Source organism: Anomalospiza imberbis, chromosome 3 (genome assembly GCF_031753505.1).
Source record: "Anomalospiza imberbis isolate Cuckoo-Finch-1a 21T00152 chromosome 3, ASM3175350v1, whole genome shotgun sequence".
In the NCBI taxonomy this organism is placed as follows: domain Eukaryota; kingdom Metazoa; phylum Chordata; class Aves; order Passeriformes; family Viduidae; genus Anomalospiza; species Anomalospiza imberbis.
This window is the reverse complement of record NC_089683.1, coordinates 60,862,161-60,885,005: the sequence shown is the minus strand read 5'-3', so window position 1 is coordinate 60,885,005 and position 22,845 is coordinate 60,862,161. Positions and strand designations below refer to the sequence as shown.

The following is a 22,845-nucleotide window of genomic DNA, read 5'->3' as shown; positions in this document are numbered from 1 at the left end:
AAGAGAAGAAATTAATCCAGAAATCATAACTAATCTCTAAGAGAAAAATCCTACCATGTACATGGAGACAATTGAAAAACCTGCCAGTCTGCATGCCTCAAGTGCAGACCAGTCATTGTCCATAAGACACTTCATCACCTTCTTAAAATGTTATTGATACTGTCCCTTCCAAGATATCTGCAGTTTCTTTCTAAAACTTACTATTTCCTAGACATCCTTTGTTAGGCTGATTCAGAAAAAAATTACAATGGTAACATAATTTTCTCGCTTCACGAACCTAGTTATCATGAAATGACATCTAAGTTACGTCGTAAGGCACTGCAGAGGGAAGAAAAAAATACACTATGCAGCAGTTGATGCAAAAGATACTTAGGTAAGCAAATATATTATTGAGGGTCAGCTCATCAGAATTCTCCAGAAGTTATTAGCAAGTCAGACTACCTGTCAGAAGATTTTTGCTGTAGAATACACGAAAACATTTTAAGCACAGACAGGGTCAAAAAAACCTCCCCATATCTTACAGGAAGATTTTTTGTTTGGACAACACAGCTTCTAGTTGCATATTAGGTAACCTGAGCCAACTAACAAGCCAGAAGGGTCTTTCTTCCTCAACGCTCCAGTCCATTTTCACATGTGTCTTGCTACATGGCCTCCAGGAGCCACATTAAGCAAGTGATGCAGGAAGAGCTCCAAGATGAAATCATTCTCAGAAAGCCTTATCTTACTTTTCTCTTTTGCCACTATTGCATTCCATGGATCACAGAGCATATCAATAGTGGATTTAATCAGAAACAAGACATTTCTTCTCATTTTCCTCTCTCATACTTGTAACATGCCACAAGAAAAATAGTCCAGTTTGATGTTTGTATTAAAATGTGACTGTTGCACACTGCACAACCTGATAAACAGCTGTCAGCTCTTCACTTATAGGCAAAAAAGGTAGGATTTTGTTCTACAAATCTAAAGTTCCAGTGTAAATAAAGAGATGAGAGAGAGTCCAAAGAAGTAATCTGAGAAATGTAACTTGGAAATGAGGGGGTAAAATGATAATTTTATTTCCATGCATTTTCCCATGTTATTTAGACTTTTCCTAAAAAACCCACAAAGCTTGACAGTCCAACCACGCTTTCATTTTCTACACCCCCTCCTTCCTCTCCCTGCCATTTTTCACTGACAAAGCTATATTTAAAACAAAACAGAACAAAAAAGGGTTTTTTTAAAAAAGGGGCCTGGCTGGTTTTGCATGTTCTATTCTTTATAGTCACTTGGGACAGACTACTATGTTAATGTGGTGACTTACAGATTTTGTGCCATCCAGCATCCTGCCCTGCCACACTAGTCCTTCCTAAAATTCCAGGAGGAATGCATCGCTTCAGCAGACCCGAGATGTGAAGCTGGGCTGAGGAACAGCTCTGCACCCCAAAGAAACAGCTAAACCCGGCAAAAGGTGGGAGAGAGGCAGGATTTAAGACCTGCCATTTCTTTCAACTCAGCTGCTGCAGAAGCAGAGAGATGGGGGGCTCTGTGCCCCAGAGGGCAGCAGCCTGCCCCAGACTGCCTGCTGCCACCGAGGAAGCTCTCCCAAGCATACAGCTCACTGGCAGAAATGAGGTCAGAGCACTGCCCGCAGCTTACAGCAAGAGCTGAAAGCCTGAAGCCAGCTTACAGAATAAAGAGAAAAGCTGCACCAAGAGCAGCTGCTACCTCTAGGCTAATCAAGCTAGGTACCCAAGGATGAGACTTCCTCACTCAAGACTGGGAAACATTACTTCAGTGTTTTCTTAGGGGCACGTCTCTGTCTGTGCTTTGAGGTAGAAGCCAGGACTTCATCTAAAGGCTCATTAAAACCTGCAAATCGGTGAGGAAGGGCTGCAAAACATCACTGAGGTTACATTTTAAAAAAAACAGAATAGAGAGGTTTGCTTCCTAGCCCCTGTCCCTCATATATAAAGCTATATCGTATAACAGACAATTTTTATCACAGTCCAGTGACACCTGCTAACTTACCCTCTAACACTCCACCACAGAGAGCCCTTAAATAAAAACTGAGAGGAGATTTACCTACTATTTTATCAACAGTACAATCATAGGAGAGAGAGCTAAAGCTCAGATGCAAAAAAGTCTGTAATAGACTTGGTAAAGAAGGTATTCTCAACTGGTCTCTACTGTTTTGGTTAACTTTGGTTTTTCAGTATGTGAAAGCATTAGTGTGTTATATTTGAGGCTGCCTACTGGAAGAAGAAAATTAGCTGCATTACCATCCTCCCTTTCTCTGCAGTCTGTGAAGACACAGAGTATCTGTGCAAAAATCTTTAAATCTAGCCCACCACACTGAACAATATCTTAGTCCAAGGAGTGGGAAAAGAACAGTAATTTCCAAAAAGAAGTGCCCACCAGTAGAAGCAATTCAATGGACTGCACAATACAACAGTTTAAACCAACAGCAGTAAACTATTTCTTTATTCTTTTGAGATAGGAAAGTCTTCACCACCATCACCACAACCACAATTTCTCAAAAGAAAATATTCCCAGCTAGGCAGGTGCTGGGAGTGGTAGGAGTAGAGGGTAAGAGGGTGGTGGACAAATGAAAGAAGTGGTGAAAACTTAAAACTCTGAGACCAGACCACTGACTACTCTTTAATACAGCAGTGAAAAAACAGTGACATTCATTAAAAGTTGGTAAAGGATTACTAGGTAATAAAACAACAATGATCCTCTTTTATGTGAGGGTGAAGGAGAACAATCTTCATGAATTCTACAGGCAGAGACCCAAATCCCAGACTGGTTATAGCTGGTTATTTAGCTTTCTACCTACAAACATGCATGTGGAAGATAGCTTCTTGGCAGTCAGGGATAAACATGAGAAAGACACAAAGGCTGTGTTCTTCCAGAGCTTGATTTATTGAGGGACAGCTCACCAAGACCAACAGTTGTTCTCCTATCTTCTGCAACATAAACACCAAGTAGTTTTGTCAACATGTAAAGGTAAACTTGTTTTTTAAGTGCTATCTTATTTATTTTGATTTGCTATTTCATTCTTTGTTGTACATATCTGATTGCAACAACTAAAACACCTTGTAACAATTCAGCTGCATGCTCCAAAATCTATTCAAAATCCTACTACAGTCCTGGAAAGGATAATGAATGCATAGGAAAGATATGCTGGTCAATATTCAGATAATTCATTGTCTCAACAACAAAATCCCAATGCAAAATACAGAAAATAAAACCAAATATATGCATACTGAACAGCTTCAATTATTAAAGAAAATGCAGCCAAAAAAATACAGTGTTAGATTTTATGCCAGGAATATTAACAAACTTATTTTCCCTACCTCTGAGGAAAATAATTTGTGTTAATTTAAAGGCCATAAGAGAATACTGCTATATTGCAACTGGCCATGATGTGCAATTTACAAGACCACTGAAATTTGGAATATATACTGCTCATACAGAACTAAAAAACCAAACCAACCAATCAAACCGAACAAATAGTAAAAAAAAAAAAAAAAAAAAACCCAAACAAAAAAACCCACAAAAAACCCAACCACTTAGATTTATTAGTAGTTTTTAGACTTTACAACATGATCACTTAATTCAGAATGCTATTCCATTTGCATTTTAGAATTTTTCTTAGAACAGCATTTATGCCCTTATATTCTAAAATATTTGCCGACATAACTTTTGTCAATTAACAGCCATCAGATTAGTGGGTCATAAAATAAATCACAATTACATGATCGGGTATCTTCTGATAAATTCACTATTCTGTTTAACTTACTGCTACATTTCAAAGGTATGGATAAAATTATTTCTGGGATATTCATTTAGCTGTCAGAATAACATTAAAAGAAAACCCTCCTTGAGCAGTAAGGAGAGTGGTAAGGATAGCAACAATAGTTATGATCACTAATCACCTATAACAAAATAGTTTTTATCAGCCTGCATTCCAGTAGTCTTACTATCAAGTTAATTAATTGACTCCTATGCTAATATCTAAATGCCAAGCAATTAATGGCACTGAACTATAGATGGCTTTTCTTTGCTCTTATAGAGTTATTTTATAAAGCAAATGCAGTTCTGTCACTTCACTGATTTAGTGCAGGGTTTGTGAGGTTAATATTCCAAAGCAATTGCAAAATAAAGAACTGCTTTAATTAACCTTCTACGATTTAAATACTGTGAGAAATCAGAACTCAGAAACTTTAAATAATATCACTATCATAACAACAACAACACTTTGTGGATCAAAGCCAAACCACTGCTTTGAGAACTTTAAGAAATACATTTGGACACATGTATCTTACTGTCTTTCTAAACTCGTTAAAAAGACCTTTCTCTAAGCATAGCGTACCAAATCCATGATATATTTTACATAGTTTTTGTAGTTGAGCTGAAAAATGCTTTAAGATTATTTACTTATAAATACCAAAGTTTTTAGTTTGAACAAATGATTCAGCACCCCTGCTTTTTGCACTAGAATACTTTGTGAAGATTTTTGTTATGGACACTGCTCACTAAATCTACAAAATGATTGCATGTAAGTAACTGATCGCTTAAAATTAGCAAAACAAGACTTCCCTTTTCCTAGGAGATTAACTTTTCTATCTTTCCAATTTAGCTGAAGGGAGGCTTTTATTGCCAGAGTTTCTTTATGATATTGTATGCTAACTTCATTTTAGTACATGAAAAAAAATCAAGACTTAGGCCTTTCAGCATTGCGTATCTTTCAAGCACAAAAGCTACAATATATCTGCCAGGCTCAGAATGATAGAAAAACGCAGGAATAAAAATTAAAAACCAGCAGGATACAGGTGGTCATGAACATTCCAGCCAAACAGGTTTGCAACGTGCGCTGACCTATCTCTTCTGACTATCCAGCCAGGTATCATCAAACCCCCATCAGCAGCAGATGCCTGAAGAGGTGCACTTGCTGGTTTCTCAGGAAAAGAAAGCTGACCTTCAGAATTCCGCCTTCAAATGAAAAAGCCTGCTTTCAGCAGAAAACCATTAAGAGATGAAGACAGCAAAAGAACATATATACTGAGAAAATGCTTAATTACAATGAGGGAACTTGAAACTGAAGGTGCTGTTCAGTTGTTGAGACAACTCAGAGGCAAACAAATTCTTTCACTGACAGTCCTTTGGAAGATTATAAAACAGAAGTATAAACAAGCTCGCTGCATTTTATACATGAACAGTAGTACCACTTTGCAAGATAAAGTACTTCTCCTTTCCCAGTAGTATCACTTAACAAATCCAAGTTACTACAAAGACAGGTATGTGTAAGGGGTAGTTATACATGCTAACTTTAACAGCTTCAGGCCTAACAGACTGGAGTTGGATTTTTATTTGCATAAATTGATCACAATCTCTGTAAACACTCTCTGTAAAATAACAGGGCCAAGAAAGTCTTCCCTAAATCTGAATGCAGATTTTTGGGTTTGGTCAACAAGCCTTCAGCAAAAACAAGCCTGCACTGCTGTGACTGCTGCTCTGTGCTATGCCCTCAATTTTGTGTTTGTGCTCAGGTGTGAGTTTACAGACAATTATACTTTCTTCTTCTGCCTGACTCTATTCCTTCTAGCTACTTGGCTCTGGAAGATTATTCTCCAAGTCTGACAGGGTAGCACCTGTTATAATCTTATAAATACAGAGAGAACTCACTGAGGAAAAAAAGAGAGAGGTTTGACACATTTCCTAGAATGATATAAGCAATGATGAGCAAACAGAGCAGTCCCCAAATGGACAATAATCAGCCGTTCCCACTACTGGGAGAAGATGTAGCACAGGAGTCAGTTTCACTGAGCTGAGCTAAGTAACCTCCATCAGATAAATAGCCTTATGCTTAACACTTATTTGCTATTATAGCAGCATCATGATTATGAAATAAGACTTTATAAAAGCAGAGATCTAACTGGCAAAGATTTCAATCAGTTAAGTACTCATTGAACCTACAAGGGTTCAAACTCCTCTTGTCCTTCCTGAAAATATCATGTGCTTAAGAAAGGCTCAGGAAGGATAAATCAGTTTTATGCACAAGTTCAATATGGTTCCTATAGTATTTCAACAGCTCTTAAATCAGTGTTCAGCAGGTGCTGGTCACTGGTGGCTTGACTAGAAGCTAGGATTTAAGTTGTGGTGTGTGAGTTTGGAAGCCATTTACTGAAAGCCTGCTCCCTTCTCTGCTCTCCCCAAGGCCAGTCAAGTTTTACTACAGATGCAAGAAGCCAATATTGCACTCTACCTTTTGGTATCTATCTGACCTCTCTGAAGTACGTTGGCAACAGAAGGTTCAGTGTACCAAAACTGATGCCTTCATACAAAGAAATACTATTGGTGTTCCTTGTCCCTCGTTTCAGGTCCCCCCATAAGAGAGGCTGAAATGGTTGGCAAAGTATATCTATCTATATCCATATCCATATCCATATCCATATCCATATCCATATCCATATCCATATCTACATCTACATCTACATCTACATCTACATCTACATCTACATCTATATCTATATCTCTGTATCTATATCATCTATATCTATATCTATATCTATATCTGAGTTCTTAATGTTATGAGCCTGGGATTAAATATTTTACATTACTTCCCCCAAGTACCTCTCCACTCTGGGAAGGATATGATTGCTCCTAAGCTAAAAACAAGTCCAGCATTTCAGAATGGAGTGAGTGTACATACACTGAGTACTAGGCATCTCTGTTGCTGAGATGACAAAAGCCATGAAGGATTTATGGTACACAACAAGCAGTTGTGTCAGCCACTGCTGCTGACAGCAGGCAACTATCTCTTCTAAACATTAAATTTGATTATGAGTTCCCATATAACTGTAATAGCCAACTTCCACAAAGAATACTTTCCTATATGCCTGGCAGCAAATGTCAGACTAACATACAAGCTTGTTCTTTCCCAGATTTCTTGTGGTTCATAACTCAACAAATATTAAGTGCAACCACTCATCTAGTGGTAGAATGATTACAGACACAAAAGTTTAAAAAGGACAGAAGGACAAATGATTTTTATTACAACTTTTAAGACACGCGCAGCTGTATGGTAGTCCTTAAAACAAATTTAAATTTAAGTCTGAAGGATTTGAGACTAAACTACAGTACAGTTGACTGCTAATTCTGTGCCAATTTTGAGTAGGTTAAGAGTGAAGATTTTACTATAAAGAGTAATTGCATTGAGGTATACCAGTTTGGACTCACTGAGGACTGTCTGTATTACTTGTGAATTTGGTATTTGCATGTACGACAGTTATTCCTATTATTACAATACTATTTTTGTACAGTGTTACACCCCAAAACAGCTTGACAATGATAATTAACATGTTGCTTATTATACTGTTTAAAGAACTTTAGCAGTTCACATTGAATTTAAAAACAATACTTCATCTTCATTGTACCAAAATCACTTTAATAATTTGGTGCATTTTGCCACAATACAATTTGTTCTGTTTTCATGACAGTCATACAGATTGGACATGAAAACAGATTAATTAGTTTCACATTTTGTTCACATTTTCAAAGACTGTTTTAAATCAGGAAATGTTTTATCTGTCCTACCTTGCACTGACTCAACACTAGAAACAGATGTCTGCGAAAGAACTTTCTCATCATCATCTCAGGCTTAAAACTGAGATTACTTACAACCACTGATCCCAGTTCAGGGAAACATAGGGAAGACCCTTATGGAAGCATCAGTGGTCTCCAACCCTCTGCCTGGAGAGAATGACCAAGGTGTCACCAGAGATGCTTCCCACCTTCTCATACATACGGCCTTCCTGTTTCAGATGCCTTTTTACCTGTGACTACTAGAACAATTCACAAATTCCTACTGGCCTAAACTGCATTTGTCCCCTGGCCCAGTCTCAGGGAAAAAAAAAACCCACCAGTTAGTCTTGCTCTTTATTAGTCGTACACAGTTTGCGTTGGAAAAAAATTTTGCAAGACCAGTAGGTAAGGTATATTATTCTGGGGGGAAAACAAGATTTTGGCCAGCTTTTAGAACACCTAAATAAAACCTGTGAGACAGTGAGAGAGTGTTGTTCATTTGCTTGTTTATAAAACATTTTCTCCTTTTAAGTAAAAGCAGACTAAAGAGCAAGCCTGAACTACTTAGAAAAACCCATAGTAACCACAACAAATGTTGTACAAGCACAAATAAATCTTCATGCACACAGTTAACCAGAATGACCAATGCCCCAGGAAAGGGCACATGCAGGCCCCACCTCAAGGACCTGGACTTTTTCCCCATTTAATCTTATGACTGTATGTGAGAAAAAGGATCAGCATTTTATTCTGGAAACTTGCAAGCAGAGAGCTTCCAGGAAGGTGTAAAAGAAAAGATTACTTCATTCAGGGTAACAGCAATAGGTGTAGAATAAAATCACTATTTTTGTTTAACTAAGAGTGCGACCATAATTATTTTGCAGATCCATTTCATCTGTCAAAAATTGATATGGTCCCAATTCATAAAATAACACAATAAAGCTTAAAGGCACGATTCTATCTCAATACATATGAACACATGCTACATAAAGCAAGGAAATATATAAACATGGCTGTTTACAAGCCAGTTGGAAAGCATAATAACCAAAAATATACATCACACTATCTTAACAAAATAATGTTTAATGATGACAGTTAAAGTTTGCAATTACATTACATTCTTGAACAAAATATCACTTCTACTTATGGCAAAAGATTTAAAACTGCAAAAACAAGCGAAGCATTTATTCATTTATATGCCATTTCAAGATGAAAAGCTCTGCCAAGGGCAACACTATAGTAGTATAGCACATCTTTCTTCCTATTTTTTCTTTTGAAGAGCAGTAAAGGTAAAAAGAAGTTAAAGAAAAAAAAAAAAACCAAGGCAGCATCTACATCTACTGGCAATATCTAATGATCAATGAATTTGCTACTGCAATAAATTTGCTTAAAACAAAGCTCTTCCTTTAATGGTTTTTACACAGCAGGCTCCTGATATGAAGAGGGGATGACTGATGCTGGCTTACAACATGGTTCTATAGTAAACTGTGCCAGTATTACTATCAAATCACCTCTTATGAAACTCCCTTTCTGCCTACCATGCAATCAATTTAACAAAGATCTAAACAACTTAACAGTTCAAACATTCAAATAAATCCCATTCTCCTCCTTCCCATCTATGCTTATTAGAAGAATGAAAGTCACAAGTCACTGGAACAGTCCCAGAAATTGTTTTATCTGTTTACTTTTATAAGACAAGATTGCATATTGAATTCAAATGAGTCAAGGAAAAACAGCAATGGCTTCACACTTCCACAATATGTGAGAAATGAAGACGAGCACCAATTCTAAGGCACAACACAGAGTTATACCTGACCTCAGGAGCTCGCTCACAATGTGTCTAAAAGAGCAAAAATAAAACATCATCTGAAAGAAATTTCACATCAGTTTTCTCCCTATAACAGAATACCCAGATCATCACACTATGGGCTTTTACATAAAAGGAAACTGGTGGCAAGAAAAAGTCCATCATCCAGACAGAATAAACACTATTTTCAGCTTTATAATCTCCAAAACAAGTAGCTTGACATAAATCTACAAGGGAAATAAAGAAAATGCAGACAGGAAAAGAAGGCAAATTAGAGAAGCCTTCTTTCCCCAGTCTAGCATTTCTCTTCTCCCTCCTGAAGCAAAACCAATTCAATCACATTCACATCACAAAATCAATACAGAAAGACAAAAAAAAAGGTTAATGAAGAATATAGAAAACACAAAGGAAATTAATTTGCAAGCTGAAAAGAAAGAACAAAACTAAGGATGACAGACAGAAAGGATGACAGATTGTATGACTGAAACTACCTCAGCTTTCTAATTGACAGGATTATATAAACAGGATGTACTGATATTTTTAGGAGCAGAAATAAGAAAGATACACCAACTGGTGCAACAGGTAATATATGATTCTGCAGTTTATTTTAAAACTGTGTTTAGAAAATGTAAAGCCAGTTTTAAGCCACAGCAACACAATCATATATATTCGAAGAGACCTCCAGAGAGAGGTCATCTAGTCAAACCTCCAGTTCAAAGCAAGCCTAGCAAGAACAGGGTGCTTGGGGGCTTTGTCTAGTTGAATTTCTCCAATGATGGAGATTGCAGTCTCTCTGGAATTTTATGGGGTTTATAATTTTTGTTTGTTTCTTTTAGAGAGTTGCAACATCCCTTTTCTCAGCGTGTCCCTATTGCTTCTTGTCCTTCCATTGTGCCCCTGAGATGAGTTTGGCTCTGTTCTCACCCACATTCCCCAAACTGGCATCTCTCCTAAAACTAAACAAGTACCTACTCCTATTTCTCTTGCTACAACTTCAATCACATAAATTATAATTCTTTATTTTTCCAAGGTAATCAGTCTCATATAAGCAGGGATGTGTATGCTTAAGTAAGCACAGTTTGTAATTTTTTTCTGTCAGCAGCAGAATTTGACATGTGCTCCCAACTTCTTTTGGTTTTTGTTTAGTATTAATTTTTTTATTTCACTTGATGGTAATTCTACTATGCATTACCAGCAGAGAAATAACACTTCTGCTGAAGTGTCAGAAATATAGACTTCACTTTCTTGTGTTAGGAATTGTTTTGTAGATGAGCAGTTCTCAAAGAATGGGAAAGTGCACAGTGGTGAGGTTTTACAGAGAAATATGACAGAAGAAGTGTTCACCTGCTGATTCTTCTTGAGAAAGGGGGAAGAGCAGCTATGGAACCAATCTGGAGATCAGGAAAGAAGCAAGCCCCAAGGTGCTTTAGAACTACTTATTATTTATACAAAATAGTCCCATCTACACACAAATACTCCAATTACACAGTGGAATTACCATATAATTCAGAACCTGGGATCAGAGTCTAAAACTTAAGAGGCTGACCACTACTGAAGAACAGCCATTCATATACCATCAAGAATTCAGGTAAAATTCTCACAGAAAGGACTACCAACTGCGAGGCTGTATTGGTGAGGACCTAATGCATCATCTCACCTTGCAGACTGAGACAAAAAAATGCCTACTGACCTTCCTAAGATGCCTGCATCAGCCTTGGAGCCTGGATTTTGACTGTCCTTCAGTGTCACTTCAAATCCTCAAAAAGGGAATTTGGCTCCATCAAGGCTGGTATCTTTTACCTGTGAATCTGCCCCTGCCTTTCTCTTCATCCCAGTTCTCAGAAATTCAAAATATATGGAAAGCTTTACTCTAATTTTACTTTCATCCTTCTATGATCCCTCTCACTTCACTGCACAAACCTTCTCTTTCCCAGCTATGATAGCAAATGATGTAATTGGAACACCTATCAACAGATAAATCAGTACCTTGTTACTCCTAAGGCCTATAAAGTTGGAATGTTTTGTATATTTTTTAAACCAAAATATTCAATCCGTTCAACTGACAGTATATTTATAACATGACAAGGTGTCCAAGGCAGCAAAAAATCCATTTCAATTTCATATACAGTGATATGTAGACACTAGAGCAGCTGTGTTTCTTCTATCTTATAGGCCATATTACTAGGTCTTTATCTGCTGAGACTTCACCAAGATGCTTATGAACAGTATTTTCAAGTCATAGAGAAATCAAGCATTTAATGGCTAAGTAAAAAAGGAAGAAAATTAAATTTAAAGGCACAACTGCAATCTTTAAAGTTGCAGTTACATATAATCCAAAAGACAGAATGTGGTGACATTTACAAGAATATCATAGATACAATTAAGAATTCTATTTCATAAACCATCCAGCATTTTAATGAAAAAAGTTAATTCTCAATGGAATTTTAAAATGTAGATGAAGAAAAATTAACATGTAATTACACAGTGAAATTATCATAGCTTTATTTTAAAGTCAAAGGAGGGGAGTCTCCAGTATCATTGCCACTTCCAGCATCTTTTGTTAGTTTATTTTACACACTATTTTTATTTCAAGCTAAGATTTCTTTGCACCAGCATAATCGCAAAATGTTAATCAACCATGCCTGACAGAATTCCCCAGTGACTTTGCAGCAAGTGCTGATGCTTCCACTAATATCCAGTCTTGAGCAACTCACTTTTGTTAGATTTCCCAGGATGGTGAGTATGCTTTAGTTTCATCCTTCCATTTCCAGATCACCTCTCCATGATTAACAGAGCTGAGACTGCAGACAGAACTGAGTCTACATGTTCAGCTGCATCAGCTATGCACATCCATTTTGTTCAGTATCTAAAATCCAAGTGTTTCTCCAGCTCTGGGAACCAGACCCATACATTATCACTTCTGATCTTGGTTAAAAACAGAATCACTTGAAGTTAATTTTAATGCTTAATATAAAGAGCACAATTCAAAACCAGCAATGGATAACGGATTGTACGGTTTCCCTAACTGATGTGCAAACTGACAGCATTCAAATTAATAGCTGCAATATCCATTTAAAATATATTTTAAGAAGCTTCCTTGACAAAGCAACTCCAAAATGCCTTGAATTCCTCCACAAAAAACCTAAAACAGCAGTGACCACAACAGATGCAGGAATTCTCAACAATCTCTGTCTTGTGAGGAAACAACAAAACAAAAGCAAGGAAAAGCTCCAGCATCCACTGATATCTCATCAAGAAGTTGTTACCTGTTTTTAAAAGCACAGATGCTGGGACATTCGCACTGGCTTTACCCTAAAGACATGGTACGACATAAAGTCTGAAAATGTGTGCAGATGTATTAGTGCATATATTCTGAAGACCATTCAGAAAGACGTGGTCTGATTCCATGTTTATTTTATTTTGGTCAATTTATTATTTAATTATTGTTATTTAATTAACACTGTTCCCTCAAAAAGATGAGGGGTGGGTTTTGCTCATTGCACACGGGTTCCTTTTACACTTCCAGCCACAGGGTGCCTGTCAGTAGAGGAGGACAGTGCTTACCTGCTGAGCCTGGTACCTCTGCTGGGCCTGCGACAGATACTGTGCCTGGGGCGGCAGGTGCTGGGGCTGCGGCTGCTGGTTGTAGTACGGCTGCTGGCCCTGCTGGCAGTAGCCACTTACACCTTGCTGACCATACTGAGGTGGGATCTGTTGGAAGAGCCAAGCAAAGCAAATTCATGAGTGGAAGCAGGACATGAAATCAAGCTGTGTCCCACCCACATGGCAATCTCAGCAGAAGTGATATTCTCAGCTATACACTTGACCCAGCGGTCTGACCCCTTCACTCAGCAGTTAATGGGAGCCCTTAGATCCTCTTGCCTTAGCAGGAGGAGTAAGCCCAAGTGCTCTGCATAGTTACTCTTTCCAGAGGAGCTTCTAGGGAAAATGCTATGCTTCCGAACATCACAATTCTGTAATGCCAACCCTTAAAACACAGAAGCAGTTATTTGAAATATTTGCTCTCTATGGGCACACTGGTGAGGCAAATCAACACAGGAATCATTCTAATGTGCTAACCCAAAAGTTGAATTGTGGAAAAAAGGCACAACTACTCTTAAACAGACATTGAAAGAGAAATGCCTTTTGTGTTTTGGGTTTTTTTGGTGCTAATTTTTACTTAATGTTTTGCCCGCAATCCTTAGGTTTTTATTGTTTGTATGTAAGCCTTACGCAAAAGTCTTGGGGTTTGACAAGATTTTGGTTTTGTCAAGTTCAATCTCTTTTAGTTTTCTCCCCCCTACTAAGATAATACTTTTAAAAAAAATAACAACAAAACAAAATAATGTGTTACACACCACTTGGAACATGTATCCTGTACTGAGAACCTGCACACAACTGAGAATCTGTTAGAACCAAAACCAAGTCAATTACAGTGTCAGAGAAATTTTCTGCATTGATTTAGTCTGTAAGCCTTGTATCAATAGACACTGACATTTTCTCAAGGTATTTGAAAGAGCACACTTTCAATGGACTCCTGATATCATGTCCAGATTTCCTTGACTTTAGGTACCCATGCTTTTCCCCAAACTCTGGAATTTAGTATCATTTCAGATGCAGCACATGACTTCTCCATTCTAGAACGGACCTCCCATTGGTCCTGCACATCCCTGCCCCAAGCAAGTGTCTCAAATACCTGAGCACATCTGAAATGCTTTGATCTCTGAACTATTCCCACTGTTTCTCATACAACAATGTCTGTTTATTCAACAAGCAAACACCTGTTCTACCTAAAGTTAATTCACTACATTCATTCAACAGTATTTGCTAGGTAATAATAATAATAATAATAATAATACAACATTAAATTTAAACACCTGCTTAGGCTGTTTCTGTTATCACAACTTGATCTGCTCCTATTACTTATGCCAGAAGTTGGCACTCCTACCTCTTGGTTACTCCTAAGGTCAGCACTGTAACCCCACTCCTGCACTTGCTCTCTTTGCCTTTGCTTCCATTTCCTTTCCCATAATTTCACAGGCAGTTGAATATTTCTGTGACCAAAGCAACCCTTTCTGACAAATACCCTCTCCCCAGTGATGCATAAATGAGGCCTTTATAATGCAAACTAAAAAGGGTGGGTTGGAATATCATCAGGCAAACAGACAGCTGGAGTCTGGGATCTGACAGAAGACCACATGGTGATTTGCCCATCATCTGCAAAGGTCAGAGAGCCTGGACTGGTTCCTATGAAATGCTGAGGAGAAACCTATGTTGTGGTCCATCTGGGTTCCAGTTACACCAGGAAGAAAAGGAAAGATACCAAGACAGCAAAATATGGGCTGCTAGAAAAAAAGAAGAAAAAAAAAAAAAAAAGGAGAGAACTTGAATGCCCAGTTGACCAGATGGTAACAAAGCAAAAGATCGGATGCATGAGCAACCAGAATATTTCTAGGATAAAGTTACTTGAACAGCAGAGCTGGAGTTTACCTGAATATAGGAGCCAGGTCACTGGCACATAAAGCACAAGAAAATGAAATTTTAAAATGAAGAGGGGATTAGAAGAACACATGGTTAAAAAGCATGGTATTGTTATGTCAAATGAAGACATAGAGATTCTGGGACATCAAGTGAAGATGCTGAGAAGAATCAAAGAATGAAAAATGGGCACACAGTGACTGCAGATTAAATAGAGTGGCAATAAGAAATTCTAACAATACATGGACTTCTACACAAAGAGGGGTGGACTGGATCACTGGAACATCAAATAGCAAACAAAAGCACTAATAATAATCATAATAAGAAATACGGTAGAAAGGAAAAAATTTGTGGGGTGACTAGTAGGCATCATCCTAGGGTACAAATTCAGGGAGAAGACAGCTGATAACAAAGTAACATTATATGCTAGATAGTATTCAAAAACTAATTAAAATTAAACTCCACCTCACCAAGCAGCAGTGGTCTGGAGCTTGGTCAGATAAAGAAGATTGAGTACTGGAACACCATGCATGGCCAGACTACGACGCTGACAGCAGCACACTAGCAAGATCAGCAAAAGGCACACTGCAAGATTGATTAGGGGGAGATTTCAACTCCTCCCAGACAGACTGAGTAAGCAGACTACAAAGCTGAGACCACAGTATCAGATAACTCAAAGGTTGTTCCATGGAACTGCTGGTTAGGGAACCTGCATGAGGAGCCACTGCCTTTGGCTCAGTCCAGAGCAGCAAGAATCATCTACTACTGCATCCTGCAGCTGCAGAACCACTGTGCATCAGTGACCATAAAGGAGTTAAATTGAGCATCCCTACAGGAACAATCAAAACCAAGGAATCTCCTACTGTCCTGCTTAACTTCAAAAAGTGTAACTACACAAAAATGAGAAAGCTTGTTAAAAGGAATCTCAGACAGCTATGAGAAATAAAATCTGACTGGCAGCATCAAAGCTGTTTAACAATAACCACATGGAAAGCACAGAAACAATATTCACCACCCATTCAGAAATATTTGATAAGAGCAAAGGGACACCAGCAAGGCTCACTGCAGCTTTCTAGAGGCAAAAAGGCAATCCCCTTCAATAAGCCAGCACCAGGTCCAAATGAGGAAAACAGAAAAGACTGTAAACTCTGCCACTTCAAATATAATAAGACAGGCCAGAAAGAACTGTTGAAACAGCTAGAAAAGGGAATCAAATGAGTAATGATTCACTTCTTCAAACACATCAGAAGTAGGAGGTCTGCCAGAGTCTGAAATGACAAATGATGATGAAGGTATAAGGGGAGATACAGTGAGCACAACACCATCACAGAGAAACTTAACAAAATCTTTGGCTCTAGTGTGCACTGTGGAAAAATCTTGGAGTGTTCCTATGCTGGAGTCCTTTATGAGGGACTTGATAAATATCTCTGAATCTGATGGAACTTTTAATGGAATAAAGTGACAAATGAACAGTCAGAAGTGGCTTGGGACCATGAAGTATCAGTCCAGAGGTCTAATCAAATTCAAAAAGCTGAATTACTAATGACCATATACAGCCTCTAAATTGGAGCCACCTTGGTATGTGAGAATTGCAGTACGGCTTAAAAAGAAAAGTCAGAGATTTGAATAATTTAAGACTACGTAACACTGATGACTGTTCTGGATAAATCAAGAGAGAGAAGAATGAAGATGAGATTTAGGAAACATCAACACAGCAAAAGAAAATCCCCCTCTACTGACTTCTTGGACTTACTAGGAAGGGTCAGACAAAAAGGTTCAGGGAAATACAACAAGAATCATCATAGGTATAGAACAGTTTCCATAAAAAGCACCTATAATCCTTTGAGGATGGAAGAGACACCAGGAAGTAGGAACATGGTGGAAAGCTACAAAAGCATCTTGTCCAACAACAATTAGGATGCATTCAATAACAGAAGCAAACTTCAAAACAAGAGGGAAACAGGTTTTCTAGTCACAGAGGTAGCAGATGTTTACAACTCCTTGCCAAATTGATGTTTTGAAAGCTGAAAGTTTATGTGGGCTCAAGCAAAGACTGGACAAGTTCACAAAAGAGACATCCTCTGAGGGTTACCAAATTTATAGAGCCACATCTGGCTCAGGAAGTCCCTGAAGTGAAAATAGCTGGAGGCTTGAAGAGTACTGGGGGACGTATCACATGCTTGCTTTGTTCTGATTCTCCTCCAGGCATCCAATTAAAGCCTCCACTGGAGGCAGGATATACAGGGCTGCATGAACTCTTGATCAGCCCTGATATAGCCATGACTACGTTCTCAACCCTTTTCAAAAGATAGTCGAGTCTCTGGAGAAGACAATGAAACTTTGGTCTGCAAGATACTTAGTAACAAATGTAAGCAACCTGAAGAGGCAATAACACCTTGACTGCCAAAGCTCTAAGACTGCTCCATTTTCTTAAACATTTCCCCCAGCAATCTGCTTTCAGACACTGGTTTCAGAAAGGGTACCAGGCAATTCTACTGATCTTATATATCACTTACTTACATTAGAATTTTCCTCCATATCCTCCCAATTCAAACTGTTTTAGAAAAACAACCCAACACCACCACCTAAAATACATTAACAATCTTAATGCTACATATATGTTTGGATGCTGTTCTCTTCAGTGCAGAGAGTCATCACCACTGCCTTAGCAGAACACTCCATATAACGGCTTTGGCTATTTATATAAATAACAAACAACAACATGCAAATTAATCCTGCTTTACTGATGGGAATCACAAGATACTGCTTATGGACAAATGCTTATTAAACAGCATACATAAAAAAAAAAAAAAGGTTAATTAAAATCTCCCCAGAACAAAACTGATCTACAGCCAATTACTTACAATGCTTGGAGTGAATGACCCAAGCATCCTCTTTCTTCAAAAAGTAAACCCTCCCTCCCCTACTCCCTTATACTCATATTTTTTGTGGCCACACAATGCAGGAGACAAGAATTTAGCAAACTTCATCATGCCTGTGGTAGTGCAGATGTTCTTGGGACAGCTGAAGAGAGAACAGACCTGAGTTTGAATCTATTTCTAGGCAAGCACAGAAACTGTAATAATTACTTTGGACTACTATCTGACTTGCACAGTATAAACAGCATTATTTGGGGAGTAGTATGACTGACCATAACTGATTACACCACTCTGAACACAAACAAAGAAAAGAGGAGAATATAAGGAACAAAATTGGCAGCCAAAATGAGGAGATGGGTAAAATCCAACTAAACCTATAACTTAGCCCATTTTCTTTAATTTTTGTTTGAATAAGAAACCTGGTGGCAGGCATTCTTTTTCCAGGTAATACCTTGATAGAAATGGAAGTTTTAAGCAATTTTTGCATGTGCAATCCATGACTGATGTCAAAGAAGAAGGCTCATTAGACAGCATTAGAGTCATTATAATAATTTTAAAAATTAAAATGTAACAGAATGAGTGTGTTAGCATAGGTACACTAATAAAACTAGCAATATGCAGCTACTGTCCTTTTACAACATCCCGATGGCTAAATCCAGTCAATAATGGAAGAAGCTTTTCACAGTCCCTATCACAAAAAGCTCGGCGAAGTCGCTCTGCGATCCACCCGCACACATCAGATACCATGACATGCTCACTACAGGGGAAGAGTCCTGGCTACATCCTTGCTTCTCCCTGAAATCTGCTGGGTGCCCAAAAAGTGAGGCATGATATTGGATATCCATTTCCCTGGATGATACATGCAGAAGTCAGGAACACAACCTGGAAGCTGTGGACCACAGCTGGGGAAAACAGGTCTGTCTGGCCTGATCCTCAATAAGCCCGGCTTACAGAGAGAAGAAAAACTGAACTTCAGGGGCAGGGGTGCCACTCAGAAGAAAGGATGGCACTACCTGGTTCTTACAGTGGCACTACAGTGGCCAACTTTGCTGAGGAACAGTGAGATAGAATTTTTTGAAACAAGTACCATCCTGAGTAATATAATCATCAGTAACATTCCACGTTCTTAGCATCTGTAACACTGTAATTACATAGAAATTAGAATTTAAAAATGTATAGTGAGGGGTATTCTCAGAAAAATAAAACCCTACTACCTGGGTACTTTACACTAGGAGTAAAACAGCACATTCCTTCAGTTAACAAAAGATTACAGTGTTTAATTCTAATTATTTTAATTTTATAGTGATCAATTCAGTTATAACTATAAAGAAAGATGTCACTCAGTTCCTATCAAACATTCAAATAAAACACTTGTGATTTCTGAAACAACTTCTGCTTCAGTTTTAGATTTCCAAAGTCAGGCCTCTGCCAAACCCTAAGTATTTTCCTCCAAACATTCAAACCATGCACTTCTCCATACTTACCAACAGAAAGCTGTAATGGGAAACTAACTCCCTGACTTTCACACACTTAACAAAAATGTCTGGTTCATATAAAAAACTTTCAAATTCACATAATCCCAGGTCTTCCTCTGTATGTTTAGCTGAATATAGGAAGGAGAAAAATATAATATGCTTATACAGCATAAGGAAATTCTCTGGCACATGTTCAGTAGAATATTCTGTCACAGTTAGGGCAGCATGGTCTCTTGTCTCAAATCAACATGTTCAACCCCAGCATGCTTGTGCACACAATCTTAATGGAGGCTAAAAATCCTTCTCACTGAATGACAAAAAAGAAAAAAATCTAAAAGCAAACCAAGTAGAAAGCTGGGTGTTGATGTCAAGGCTGTTAATCAGAGGTAGATCTGAAATCCTGATGCGATGGCATTTTATTCATACATTCTATAAATTCTATTACTTCTTATCACTTTTATCACTTAGCTTTGACCTTTTGACAATACACTGGTTGCAATGTTCACCTGTGTTACTGTCTTTCCTACACTGCTTGCCTTTACACTGAAGTATGAACTTTAGCATCTTATTAAGAGCCTTTAAAATATTAACACTAGGCCTGATACTGGTCCACCCTGTGACCCGGAGCATGGAAACAAAAGCATAAAAAGCATGTTTCTGTGTCGCAGAACAATAATCCCCATTCCAGAACTTGTAAGGTAGTGGATTTTGCAGAGTCATTAAATGCATGCCTATGTTGAAGACTGCAGTGCAGCACACAGATCTGCAAACTAACTCAGATACTGGCAGGAGCCTACACCAAAAGCTGTGCTCAGCTAATTTGCCGTGCTCCACAGAAGGGAGAATTAGGTCAAAGGGAGATCCACACTCTTGTAGCCAGACTGCTTCTTGTACACAAGCCAGTTCATTAAAAAAGGTAGCTTAACTGTCTTCACAAGACACTGCAGTCTGCCAGTCTGCAATGCAGTCATACCCAGTACTACAGAAAGGACAGGACTTACACACATGCCTGTAATCCCCTTTTCCCCAAGAAGTACACGGCAGCACAACTACACCACTTGTCAGTGCAATGTATGTGGCATCATAAGGTGCTCTCTACATACTGCCTTTTACTCTAGCTTAAATCAAAACATGAGCTAACCAATTATTAATACAGGCAATTTTCCTCTCCTAAAAAAGCCCCAAACCAACCTACCAAAAAAAAAAAAAAAAGTGTTAGAAATCTTCTAAGATTACATGATTAAGGAACTCTCCAGTCAGAAAATACAGATGTTAAAGTTCCAAACGCAACATTAACTGAGCCATGTTACACATATATAGCACCTTCTCTTTCTGATTTATGTTGTCAAAGGCATTTCATAAAACACAGAGGATGTAAAATGTGGCTTAGTTACTGTGGCTGCTAGAATCTTATCATTTATGTTTTCTGACTTCTTAGCTGTGCAACCTTCACATCTTATTAACATAGTTTTTTGCATAGATTGTAGTATGGAATAGTACTTATGTTTTATGTATTGACATATTTTTGATGTACTGAGATTTTGAATAAGTTTGCTATTCTTCATGATGAGAGCCAAATAAATAAAGACTACTGCCACAAAATAGTCAATCATTTATACGGGAAAGCAATATCTCTCCTTCCAAAAAAGAACACTTTGATTCCCCTGTCAGAAATTGATGAAAACTACCTCTGCTGTAAATACTAAATCTATGCCAATATCACAACCAACTCCCACTCCCACCTTCCCCTAAAAACAACTAACAAACAAAAATAAAAAATTTGCATATTTCAGGTGAGCTAAAATTAGTTTCAAGGGAGAGGTAAACAGCTGAGTCTAGAAATAAAAGGAAGAATTTTTTCCTACAATAGTGTTGATTTGCTCAGTGCATTACAGCTTGAACTAATGCAACATTTGGTCCATTCTGCAAGTTAAGGGATGAAAATATGATAATCTCCAGTAAGAGATTTCCACATTGCTGTATCTATGCTCTCAGACCAACACTATACAGAAAACTAAAAATTTGCAACAGAATTGTTTTTAGAAGTGCTATTTTGATACACTGCATTACAAATAGAGAGAAATCATAGTGCCTACACACACACTCTCTCAAGTGATGAGTCAGGTAAGATATCTGTTCTTATACTCTGCCTTCCTTCTTTTTTTTTAAAAGTGATCAAAATAATTAAAAGGGATCATGTAATCTGCTTAAGTAATAGGTTTCCACTTTACAAACCAACATAAGGAAAAGCACATCACAACTGTCTCAACCTGATCTCTGGTGTTTCTAATGATTGTGGCTTCAGTAAAAAACTTGTAGGAAACCTCACCTCTTGCTGTGTGAGTAGCGTGAAATTCACCTAGGAAATGCCAGCCATTACAGAAAAATGCAAAAGCCTACATTTAACTGATTTTTAATCATATAACAAATAATTTATTACAGGGCACTTCTTGAGCATCCATGAATGGAATAAATAGTGATATTTGATCCCTAAATCCTCTAGTTGCCATTTATTTTCCAGGAAATTTGTAACAATTTTGACCACTATTTCTTAAATGGTGATTAAAATAAAATATGGTTGAAAAAATACAGAGAAACATATTTCTTCCGACAAATTCTGCAATGCCATTCAAACCTTCTAAAGCAGGGAACACAAATGAGAGGTATGGGTTGAGTTTGAATAGCAGGTAATCCCACCACATGAGTAATCCTCCAGTTTTATGCCTTTATACACAGAGAGACTCCTAACACTTAACTACTGGAGACTGAAAAATCCCTCAGTAAAATAGCTTTCACTCTACATTTCTTCTGGCATATAGTCTTGGTAGGAGGAAAAATTGCAAACATTCTTTAATCTCAGTAGTGAGAAAAGGTGGAATGTGCACACACCCTGTTTATCACTGCTTCCCTGGCATCTTGCACACCCTTGAGTTTTCTTTCTTTTTTCCAGTTCTTCAAGAGAAAAGGGTGCTTTTTAATTAATTCATGTTCTCCTCCAAAGATACCAATCTTGATGAATACTATCTTTACCATTCCTAAACTCAATGGCTTTCAGAACTAAATAATTTGAGATCATTCAGAGCTCTTCATCGTAGCTCTTAAAACAGCAGAAGAAGAATATAAAATATCTTCCATAGGGAGGAAGGCCATGAAGTCTTAAGCAAGCTGAGCTTTTCTCTTCTTTCCATCTAAACTTGTCCAGTTCCACATAGGGCTTCACAGACCCCTCCGGTGCACACCCTCTTTCCCTGACAGCTGCTTTTCTTCCTTTATTGCTATCCTGCACTTGTGGAGGGACAACCCCAGGCACCAATATACAGTGGAGGCCACCCAGCTGGAAAACACCTTGGCAGAGAAGGACCTGAAGGTCCTGGTGGACACTAAGTTGAACATGAGCCAGCCATGTGCCCTTCCCACAAAGAGAGCTAATGGTATCCTGGGCTGCACTAGACAAAGTACTGTCAGCAGGTCCAGAGAGGTGCTTCCACTCTACTCTGGAGGACTCTGTCCAGCTCTGGGCTCCCCAGTACAAAGGAGACATGGACATTTTGGAGAGAGTTCAACAAAGGGCCACAAAGATGATTAAGGGGCTCATGCATCTGTACTATGAAGAAGGGTAAGAGAGCTGGGACTGTTCAGCTTA

At 38.2% G+C, this 22,845-nt stretch overlaps 1 protein-coding gene across 6 annotated transcripts in view; it reads right to left on the bottom strand.

The window, feature by feature from the left end:
• ARID1B (AT-rich interaction domain 1B) overlaps window positions 1–22,845 on the bottom strand; it is a 326,002-nt gene that overhangs the window by 231,823 nt on the left and 71,334 nt on the right. For all 6 annotated transcript variants that reach the window (XM_068184669.1, XM_068184668.1, XM_068184670.1 and 3 more), the window contains one exon: window positions 12,935–13,081. In XM_068184669.1, coding sequence (XP_068040770.1) covers window positions 12,935–13,081 — 147 coding nt within the window. The remainder of the gene's footprint in view (window positions 1–12,934; window positions 13,082–22,845) is intronic.